This window comes from Diaporthe batatas (assembly GCF_019321695.1).
Source record: "Diaporthe batatas strain CRI 302-4 chromosome Unknown Contig00010, whole genome shotgun sequence".
NCBI lineage: Eukaryota > Fungi > Ascomycota > Sordariomycetes > Diaporthales > Diaporthaceae > Diaporthe > Diaporthe batatas.
Window position 1 is genome coordinate 793330 of NW_025408557.1, and position 11008 is coordinate 804337.

The 11008-nt window shown below is 56.6% G+C and overlaps 3 protein-coding genes across 3 annotated transcripts; all 3 read right to left on the reverse strand.

Annotated features, from left to right (window-relative positions):
• Window positions 1-186: 186 nt before the first annotated feature.
• Window positions 187-2379, reverse strand: KVR01_008772 (mitochondrial 37S ribosomal protein RSM10). The gene is made up of 4 exons (XM_044791354.1): window positions 2272-2379; window positions 2125-2210; window positions 557-2055; window positions 187-484 (listed from the first exon to the last, which is right to left on the reverse strand). Exons 1-4 carry the CDS (start codon window positions 2362-2364, stop codon window positions 330-332), a joined length of 1833 nt encoding a protein of 610 aa, XP_044642539.1. The 5' UTR covers window positions 2365-2379; the 3' UTR covers window positions 187-329.
• Window positions 2380-3011: 632 nt separating this feature from the next.
• Window positions 3012-3840, reverse strand: KVR01_008695 (uncharacterized protein; the record flags this gene model as incomplete). The annotated part of the gene is made up of 2 exons (XM_044785839.1): window positions 3012-3389; window positions 3601-3840. The coding sequence occupies 2 exons, from the start codon at window positions 3838-3840 to the stop codon at window positions 3012-3014; spliced, it is 618 nt and encodes a 205-aa protein (XP_044642462.1).
• Window positions 3841-7260: 3420 nt separating this feature from the next.
• Window positions 7261-9851, reverse strand: KVR01_008402 (Rab GTPase-binding exocyst subunit SEC15; the record flags this gene model as incomplete). Its single annotated transcript, XM_044785619.1, has 5 exons — window positions 7261-7596; window positions 7666-7822; window positions 7891-8183; window positions 8243-9733; window positions 9801-9851. The coding sequence occupies 5 exons, from the start codon at window positions 9849-9851 to the stop codon at window positions 7261-7263; spliced, it is 2328 nt and encodes a 775-aa protein (XP_044642169.1).
• Window positions 9852-11008: the final 1157 nt, after the last annotated feature.

The window sequence follows — 11008 nt, forward strand, 5'->3', positions numbered from 1 at the left end:
GTGGAAGTCGACGTCGTTGCGCCGAGTGAGCTCGGCGGTTCAGAGTGCAGAGAGCCGAGATTTCACCAGAGATCCCAACCCGCCAACTCGACACAGGTTGGGCTACAACAACGGACGCAAAACAAGTTATTAACTTTTAATTTTTTCACGGATGCAATGATCACGAAAGAAGAACAGGACCATGCCTTTCTGGGTGAATTGTCTTTGATTTCTGCTGGCGCCGGCGGTATAACGGTATGCTGAGCCATCTAGAAGGCCGCTTCCGCTTCGCTTCGACGATGCACAAATACGTGTACCACAAATATAATACATCTTCATTCACAGTATATCTACCGGCCTCCAGCCAACTTGTACCTCTCGCTTGTGAGTAGCTCATCCACCTTCTCGATTGTCCCAATCTCCTTGTCCTGTCCCAAGAGCTTGAACTTCTGGTCGATCAAGGGCTTGGCCTCCTCATATGCCTGGTCCAGTTCCTTGGCAACATCTGCGCGTCCAAATTAGTACACATACCAAATAAAAAAGACTTATGATCGAATTAGAGACAAGAGAGACGTACCGATGCTGCTGAACTCCCATATGTTGGCCTTCATACCCACACCCGCCTGCTGGTGCTTCTGCAAGAACGCGAGCCAGACCTGCACCGTGTGCGGGTGTCCGTCGCGGATCTGGATGAGCCTGCGGCGCGTGATCCGCTCAAAGTTCTCCTGCGACTTCTTGAAGATGAAGCTGGACTTGGGCACCGTCCACCTCTGGATGATCTTGGGCAGCGGCGTGGGGCCGTACGCCGGCAGGCCCAGGTAGTACGCCGCGCGCAGGGCAAAGTCGCAGAACGACTCGAGCGGCCGGACGCTGTAGGATCGCAGCTGCAGGTTGCACGAGGGGATGTTGTACTTTGCCTCCCGGCGGAGGGGCTGCATGTAGAAGGCCTGCACGTTGCGCGGCAGGCGGGGCCCGTCCTCTGGGTCCTCCTCGTCCCCTTCCAAGGTCTCGACCAGCTCGGCCGCCTTCTCCTCTGCCTTGTCACCGATTTCCTTCTCCGCCGCGGCACTGAGGCTGTCGTGCCTTGACACCGTCGCCTCCTTGTCCACGGCTGCGACAGGGCTGGCTGGCTCCTGTGGCGGTGTCTGGTCGAGCTCCGTCGCTGCGATCTGCTCGTTGACAATGTCCTGGGCCTCTGTGTTCGTCAAGACCACGGGCTCGGACATCTCCGTCTCGCCACCTCCCACCTCCTCGGTCTCACGCACTTCTTCCGCGGCCTTGACGACCTCGTCAGGGAGCGCGGCTGGTGTCTCTGCAGTCCCCACCGGCTCAGATTGGGCCTCGACCGCGGGCTCGGGGGTGTCCTGCTCCGTCACTGCCTCTGGGGCGTGGCTTTGCGATGCCACAGATGCGGCCTCGACGGCCTCCTGGCCTCGAGACTGGGGCTCTCCGAGCGCCTCTTCAGCCTCGACAGCAGGGCTCGCATTATGCGGCGCGTTGTCCGCCGAGTCCGCGATGGTCGTTTCGAGCTGTTCCGATTCGAGGCGCGCTTTCTCGAACGCCGCGATACCTGCAAAGACTTCATAGGACAGATCATGCACCTCCTTCATCGTAGACCTTATGAATGCGCCGTCCGGTCGGGGGATCACGATTGCCTCTGGCTCCGGGGCAGTAGCAGCCTCGGCCGCCTCGATCTGTCGCGCGACCACTTCTGAGATGCCAGCCTCGATCTCAGCACCCGCGAGCCTGACTTTTTGGAACGCGGACTTGACCAAGGCGGCGTCAAGCTTCGGCAGGGCGGCTTCATTCGAGCTCGGCTGCGCGGGCACCGCGACCTCGGCGTCCGTGACGGGCTCCCCAGGCTGCACAGTTGCGAATTCGCTCGGCTCGGCCTGCTGCACTTCTATCTCGCCCGTCGTCTGTTGTGGGCGCTCTGGAGGTTCCAGGTGCTCCTCTGGGTTGACATCCTGTGCCTCTTGCGCCGCGTTCGTCGGTGCCGCTGCTGGGGTATCTGGGGATGACTCCTTCGCAGCCTCCTCGGCAGGGCTGTCCGACTTTCCTGCTGGGTCCTTGGTTCTGCACGACAGCACACATCAGTGACATGTTCCCTCCACACAAAGCCTGGCCATTATATCCTTGACGTACGTCGACGAGTTGCACCGGAGCTGGGGTCGGAGCTGTGAGGCCCGGGCGCAGTAGGGTGTTCGGATCGGACGAGAGGGCACAAGTTGCTGGTTCAACCAGGTCAGCAGCCGTCGCCAGCTCCAATTGGGTTTATATAGCATGACCTACCAGCCGCCTCTGCAATATGGCCCTCAGCGGCCGTAATACAGGTGGCGCATTCATCTCGGCATGCTTGGACGGGGAAACGCAGGTGAGGATCATCAAGCTCCAGGAAAGTTTGTGCTTTGGCCGGGTGGATCATATCGATTACAACCCCAACCCTGTCGACAACCTCACTGGTAAAACTTGCTGCAGAGCACATGAGACATTTACGACCGGGCAGAAACGGATTCACATGCTGATGACATTAATTTAATGAGTTTATGATTTTCAATTTAATGTGCTAGTGCATCTCTTTTCTTTTCTTTTCTTCCCTGCTTCTGTTTGCAGGGGCAAGGCCAGGTGTTAGCCATGGCCTTGGTGAATACTCAGGATGGTGATGACGGTAGAGCTTCATGGATGACATGAGTTCGTCTCCCCTTGGCGCACGGTTATGTACTGACTTCTCCCGCTATTACCGCAGAGCGAGAAGTCGACCTTCCGTGCTTCGCTTCCTTTCGTTGCGTCGCGACAGGTGACGTGGCTTTCTGGTTCAGAAGACCTGCCTCTGCCTCCCACACGAGCTGCTCGCTGGCGCGCCGCCAGCCTTCGGCAGCATAACAACCAAGCATAGAGCATGCAGTGGACACGTGGGTTGGGGTGGTGGGGTGGTCCGCGCGACCTCTTGGGTGGTTGAGAGGGCGGCATAGGTATGTTGTAGCCTCCGTCAAGTGCCCTGCTGGGAACACTCACGGTCAAGGCTCCGACTCTCAACCCCTGTTCCTCCTGGCTGCCATAAGTCTCTTGTAGTGGCCCTTCTTGCCACTCATCTTCTTCTCCTGGATCTTCATGTATCTGTCCTTGAACTTGCCATCCGACTCGCCGGTGGCCAGGACCTCCTCGACGAGAGTGCGCTTCCTCTCCTTCTTGGTCAGTCGTCCATTGTGGTGGTCCAGTGATCCTTCGACCAAGGTCCCGACCTGCGAGAACTGAGGGTAGGGGTCCTTGCGGTTGTCTCGCTTCCAGAACTTTTTTCTGTCGACAACACCCCTCATCCTCAGCAGTTGCAGGTCCTTCTTCACCTGAGGGTCATCGATATCTGTGCGCGGCATGTAGTTCCAAGCAGCGCCAGCATTGTCAGGAAGGGCCTATGCATCCAGTCAGCGAGCTGATCGAAAGACAAGGAACAAGACACATCGAGAATGATGAATTAACCTCAGAGTAACTATGAACAAAGAAAAATCACGTTTGGTGCAGGATCCGCCCCCATAACGGGGGCTCGTCGCCGCGTCATTCGAGTTTGGGATAAGATTTCCTCATAGGAGAAGACGGTGTGAAATTTGGAAGTTCTGCGCGTACCTTTTTATCCTTGGACTTGAGCTGAGGCACACGGAGCGACAGTTCAGACACTCCAGTCGACTTCTTGCCTTGGTTCTCGCCAACGCCGTTGAGGGCGACGAGGCTTTGGGGGCCAGTCGGTGGCTGTTGTGGCTGTTGCCGTGACGCAACAGACTGGTCGGCTGCCTTGCTGGCCAGTGCGAGCTCGGCAGAGCTCAGGAGCTGGTCGATCTCATTCTCAGACAAGTCGACCGCCGTCATGATGAGCGCTGTGAGATTGGCCGTTCGACGGTGAGGGAGAAGAGAGGCAACAAAGGGTGTGATGCTAAGAAATTTCGAATTTTGAAGACGGAGTCGCGAAAAAAAGATGCCAGGGTGGCACGGGCCATACGCTAGGTCAGCGACTGGGAGGGAGGAAGCTAGACCAAAGCGGTTAGCTGGCTCGGTCCTGAAGTCTGTGCTCCGTCCTAGGGGGTACGTACCTGGGCGATACAGCTCTCTGGCAGTCGGGTACGACAAGCCCGGACGGACTTGACAATGCCGACGGTGAGGTCACAGAATGGGAACCCGTGTGGCACTCAAGAACTCTCTCTCTCTCTCTAAGACATGGACGGAACCCAACCCCCCCCGAGCTGGTCTGCCACACCCTGCCAGCTGTCATATAGCCATGGATGTAGCTGCAGGAGCTGCAGGCGTGGATTGTGAGGCTGCTTGAGACGGTCCTGATGGGGAACACGGGCCGCCGGTGTCTACGTCGCAAGCGCTGGCATGTCATGTTGGTGAGAGGGTGGTGTGGTGAGGTGGACAAGGTGCGTGTGTGTGTGTGTGGTTGACACTGAGACTGAGACACAGGAGGAAGGACTGGGGTACTGGGGGGCATCGGGTTGATGGAATACAGTACCTACAGCAAGTACAGCAAGCACACTAGATGTCGGACACCGCTGGGCTTGGGCTGGCAGCTGGGCTTGGGGGAGGCGGACGGGTTGAGTCCCAGTTGCACTCCCCGTCCCGGCTTGATGCCCAACCCTGCTGCTGGCCCTGACCGCCCCTCATACTTCAATCGTCATCTTTCCCTCCTGGAGGAGTCGATGGGGAGCAGCTGGGTCTCCCAGGCAGTCTTGTCTTCAGCCCTGCCGATCCCGTCGCGATCTCCGTGTCCAGCAAAGATCTCGAAGACGTTGAATCTTGAGGGGCGAAAAGCATATAAAAGCCGTGTATGTGCACTCACTCTTACTCGCGTGGGGAATACTTCCGTCTCCCACTCTCTGGGTGGACGAGCCGGAACAGCCCCTCCCCCTCCCCTCCCACTCCACCTCCCACTCCCACTCCCACTCCCCAATTCCACCACCCCCAAGCAAGCTTGCTACCTCCTGCCACTGACCAGCGACTGCCGCCCCTCCCCTCTCCTCCCCTAGCTTGCCCTCTGCCCTACCCCCCGCGCTAGCTGACTGGCCCGAGTTCGTCCTCTAAAACAGACGAGCTTCTCAGGGCAAACTCCACCTTGGTCACCCATTCGCTACTCCGTACTTCAACTCAAAAGCCACCCCAGCCAATCAATTGACCGCATCGCATCGTAGCTATAGAGTAAGGTGAGTTCGTCAGTCCGGCCCATCCACAAGACCTTCCTTCCCAATCAAGGGACGCCCGCCCAATCCCGCTGCGAACCAACGAGCGCCCGCGGCGCAGGTCCCGGTAGCGCGCGCTGGTTGCGCCTCGCAACTCCATGTCAACAACAGGGTGCAGCAAAGAAAACATCAAGCTCTGTCGCCGGCGCGCGCACACGGTGCAGGCCTCCTCCGGGAGTGAGCCCACGGGGGAGGGAAGGCCGGGGCACCGGCTCACACGAGACCCAGCCTCGAAGCTCTGCGTCTGACGCGCCAAACGCGCCGGGTTTCCCAAGTGAATGAACCATTACTGATTTTGCCGTCCTTGTCTTTTTTTTTCGCGCAGCACAGGACTCGAAGCCGACAGCGTCGCCCAATATTCGAGTCACCCGCCCTTCTTGTGCATCGTAAACCGCCCACCGGATCCAACCATCGTCGCGCAACGGTCCGATCCTCTTATAAGTCGGCGTCGCTCAATCAACCAGCCCGGCCCCGACCAATCAGCCGACCAACCAACCCATCAACACCACCCACCACCCAATCACCTCCCCACGAACCTGTTTATCATCATCGTGTGTGTCGAATCTAGTAGTGTTTCCGTCCCATCATGGATCCCTCCCAGAACCAGCAGCAGGCACAGCAGCAGCAGGCCAGGCCCGTATACGACACCAGCCACGGTGGACACTATGGTAAGCTACATGACCAGGCCTCCGCCTCATGCGACCAGCCACGACGAGAACGCTGACCGGTGCGACACAAAACCCAGGCGCGAGCGCAGCGGTTTGTTTGCCCCTTCCGAAGGAGCCTAGCGACACACACGACTGGCCCTTCTTGCTCGACCTGATCCACTAACCTCATCCGCAATCCACTTAGCTGTCCGCCCAAGGGTACGCGCCGGCAGAGCTGTACACGGGCCCGTGGGCAAACGTCCACCAGGGCCTCAATGGGCAGTACAAGGACATTCTCACGACATACTGGCAGCAGACCATCAACCACCTCGAGAGCGACTCGCACGACTACAAGCTCCACCAGCTGCCCCTCGCCCGCATAAAGAAGGTCATGAAGGCGGACCCCGAGGTCAAGATGATCAGCGCCGAGGCCCCGATCCTGTTCGCGAAGGGTTGTGACATCTTCATTACGGAGCTCACTATGCGCGCCTGGATCCACGCCGAGGAGAACAAGAGGCGGACCCTGCAGCGCTCCGACATCGCCTCCGCCCTCGCAAAGTCGGACATGTTCGACTTCCTCATCGACATTGTCCCGCGCGAGGAGGCCGCGTCGCACTCCAAGAGGCAGGCCGGCCAGCAGCAGGCCGGCCAGGGCGTGCCGCAAGCAGCCCAGGCCATCCCCGGCCAGCACGTCCAGGCAAACCACGCCCAGCACCCCATGCCCGACTACGGCATGCCCGGCCACCCCCTCGGCACCGAGGCCGACTACCGCCAGCCGCCAAACATGTATCCCGGCCAGGTCCCCGCCAACCCTCAGGCTGCATACGGCCAGGCACAGGCCCCTATGTACGGCGAGATGCCGCCCATGTATGGCTACGAGGCCATGCAGCCACAACAAGTAAGCCTCTCCCTTTCTCGCCTTCCCCTCGTTGTTTGTCGTTCGTTCGCCTAATCGTTGTCTTTCTGCATGCACCACAAATGCCACCACCTGAGGAATACAATTCTTAACATGCTTCATCTCGACCAGAGCGCCTGAAAAGCCCGCCCCGACACGAGACAAAGGAAGAATAGACGGATACCCTCGCGCCTTGCTTTATTTTGTTATTTTTCTTGATGCTTGAGACAACAGGACGTTACCCCCCACCAGCAGCCTTGAAGCGGGTCGATTGGTCTGGTGTACACGGCAGATAGGATCGAGGTCTTCTGAACATCGATATCCAAAGTCCAAGGGCGATATGCCCCATCGAGTCGCTACTGAAACATGGCGTTTATTAAGTAGAGACAAATTGACCATCTCCTTTGCTTTGCGTGTAAGCTGGGCGCTTTGCCCTGTGCAGGCACGCCAGATACCATGCATGACGTACGTGCACGAGAAGAGGACCAATCGGCAGACTTGCACATGTATGTGCTCAGCTCTTGAAACCGAACCGCGACGAGAAATTTGCCATCGTGGCTGCGGCACGGTTCGGCGCCTCGACCGTGTGGGTGAGCTTCTCGAGGAGCACCGGCCCATTCATGGCGTTGACGGAGCCGTAGTTCCTGTTCCGCACCGAGATGTCGTAGAAGTCGTCGGCGTTCTCGGCCTGCATCAGCTTGACCGTCTGCTCGAGCTCCTGCAGGATCTGCATGAGCATGAACGAGTTCTCGAGCCCCTGGACGAACTCGACCAGGCACTGCACGTCCATCGCCATGGCGGCCACGCCGTTGGGGTTGATGGTCTTGACCTCGGGCTGGAGGGGCAAGGCCTGCAGTGGAGGGGGGTTGTTAGCAACTTTTGTCATTGCAAATGCGAAGCGGAAGCTGTCATGACTTACCAGGATCCTCTCGGCGGCATGGTTGAGGGCGTCGTAGTAGATGAGCTCCTTGATTTCCCGAGGGAGGCCGAGCAGGGTCGAGTTCATGATATTAGACAAGTACCTAGTCAGTGTCTGAATGTAGTTGCTCGGCTCCGTTGCAGCAGTTGTTGACATCCTGCATTCCCCGGTCAGTATCAATGGAGATGTGGTGAAACAAGTCCCACAAAGCTGATCGCGACTCACCAGTCATATTCCGCCGTGTCCACGAGGTCGTCGATCTTTGAGTTGACCAGCTCGAAGATTCGCTTCTCGGCTGTCTTCTTGTTGTTCCTAAACTGCTCGGTGGCGCTCAGAGTCACAGGCCCACCGGCTGACGTGGAAGATCGAGCCCTGATTAGTAGCTGCTCCAATTCCTGACAGGCGATCTCGAAGTGCTCCAAGTTGATGAGAATCTGAACTATTTGACCCAGGTATTGGGAGCTCAGCCGTTCAACTAAAGACTGGCACACCTTCTGCGTCAAGAGCTCATCCAGGGACTGCAAAATCAAGTCAGAAAATGATACAAACAATCGTGTGAAGCAGTATCAATGCTCACCCTTCTCAATGTGTCGTCAATAACGTTGGGGTGTTGGAAGTGGTCATCGGCAAAGAAATAGAATTGATTCAGGAAGTTCCTTATATCGATGCAGCACAACGGGTACATTTGCGAGAATGGTAGGACGCATGGGAAGGTCAGCTCCTCGACCGGCGTGTCCTGGGTGAACCAGCTAACGTTGACGACTTTTTCGTATTCCTCGGCGCTATTGATCGCCATCGGCATGTAGTCATCCGTTGAAACTATCTCTTGGAAGTCCTCACTGAACCGGCGTTTCAGCAAGTCGGCGTAGGTGTCGAACAGCGTGAGCAGGAAGTTATCCAGCATGGTGACAGTATAACCCCAGCCTTCCATGGATTGGATGAAAAGCGCGTAGACGGATTTGATCTTAAGCAACACCTCCGCATTGGTAATGCTGCTCAGGCAACGGGATGTGAGGGTGATTGCGGAAGTGCACATGGAGTCCCAAAGCTCTTCCACGTCCACAGCAGACCGCAACTGGGGCACACGCCGCATCGTTGCCTTCTCGATGACGGCGAAACCCGCAATGCCTTCCAGTAAGCTGTTGAGAGAAGGTTCTTCGTCGCCGTCCACGTGGATCGCGGTCGGTATCAAAAGATCCTTTTGCTGCCGCCTTGTTGCGGCATAGTCTGCACGAAGTTTGTCACTCCGACCGAGAGCTTGGTGGATGTGCAAGCACTCAAACAAGGGCTGGAAGTCCACCTGAAGCTCCTCGTTGTCGAGAACGTCAAACTCTTCGGCTTCGTCATAGACAAGTTCGATTGCGGAATTCAGCTTGAAGCTGCTGAGGGTCTCGTTGTTGTCCGATCGCTCCTTGTGCTTCGATCGCCTCATCTCTGTGTGATAGAACGTCACCTCACCTAGGAACTGTGAGGTCTCACGGATGCGAAAGAGCCACGTATTCAAGTCGTTCATGACAGCATCGCCTATTGATTTCTGGGAGGTTGGAATGGACTTCTGGATCATGTCTGCTAGCTGCTGCTGCGTGGCATACTTGTTCTGTATTATTGGGATCAGATGCTCGTTCTGCAGGTCCTCGAGCGATTTCAGTGCTGCATAGTATCTCTTCTTCCGTATCAGCTCGTGCGCGTTGTTGACTGCGTGCAGTATCTTGAGAGAGCCGTTCAGCGCATCAGAGGCATCGGCCACGTTTTGTCGGATGGCCCTTTTGTCAACCAGTTTCTGCTTCTGCTCGGCCAGCTCCTGAGTGCTCGACTGTATGGACTGGTTCAACTCGAGAATCTCCGCCGTCAGGTTGATGGTACCCTCGCGGACCTTTTGGAGCTGGGTGACGGAGCCCAGGAACTCCTCATGCTTCGTCAAACCAATGTTCTCGATCTCGGCCTCGCGGTCCTCGGCGTAGCGGTTGAGACTCTGGGCCAGGGAGCTGGTTCGATTGCTGGTGCTGGCATCTTTGAGAAGCGGGATGAGTTGGTCGAGGAAGTCTATGTCGGAAGAGGCCAAGATGATCTATGGAACGCTGTCAGTGGACAACCCTGGGCACCCGCGCTCCCAATGGACGAGAGGGATCGCTGACCTCGCCAACGGCAGAGCCGTAATCATCAAACGTTTGGGTCCTTCGTGTCATCCTGAATAACTGATCCGGTTGCGCATACAGCTAGGGGACCTGAATTGTGGAACTGGCGCAAGTCGCGGGGGGTGAGGGCCGTCTCTCCTGTTCAACAGGGGATGGGGCGCAGTTAGAGCATCAGAGGTACTGGCTGCGAACAAGACACTGTTGACTGGATTGAAAGGTATTATGTCGCATCCCCTCAGCCATGCACAACAGTAGTGTCTCCTGATGTTGGCTTCGAGTCCGGCATGCACTTAGGATGACGGCGTCCGAGGCAGGCCCAGGTGGACTGGCCAGCTGGGTACAAGTGCATTCATGGGAACGGGGCGGACCCCAGGCAGCAGGGATAGGTCATGCAGCTGCAGTGACGGGACAGGGGTGTTGAGCCTCACCACCCAGCTGTTACCGCCCGTGTCCGACTACACGGCTTGATTGCACGCTTTTCCATCAAACTCTCCCGGACAGCCTCATCTACCATCTTTCTACATTATGGAATCATAATTCACCTTTTCATATATCGACTTTCTCGGAGATGTTGGTGCTCATTGTTGGCAATGTCATGTTGGCTTGCCACACTGTACAAGAAATTGCCTGCTATCTATCTCTGTAGACACTTGCTGGTAATGCTAGGGGAACTCTGCAGTTGGACTGAGTCTGTTTGTCAGGACTGCTGTTGAGTAGCTTTCTTGAATAAATTCTTGTTTGACATAAGATAACATGGCACCAGGTAATATGGGGCAGATGGACTCAAGTGGCATCCAAACTAGGCAATGTTCCTGTTCATCTTGCAACAGTGGACAGGCTCTGATACTCTGACAAGGGCAATGGAATACAAGTGCATTTCCTTTACAGTCACATCAATGATGCCTGGCACCGATGTTGATAAGGCAGCAACTTCATACTCCACAAGAGTTTTCTTGGGGTAAGTACGGCTCAAAAGCAAGCTGCAGGTTGTAGAACCCAGTCCAGAAACCTGAGGTTGCAAGAAGAGGAAGGCACATCCAGCATGTGTGTAAATTCCTGTCTTCTAGGCCTGGAAACAGGTGCTTTGATCTGACTGGGCTTATCGGAAGACGTTGGCTATCATCCATGGTGTTGTTGGGTGAAGGTGTCTGGAGGGAAGGTGCCTTTGACGTGCAACTTGCTGTGGCCACCAACAACTCTCGAGGCAA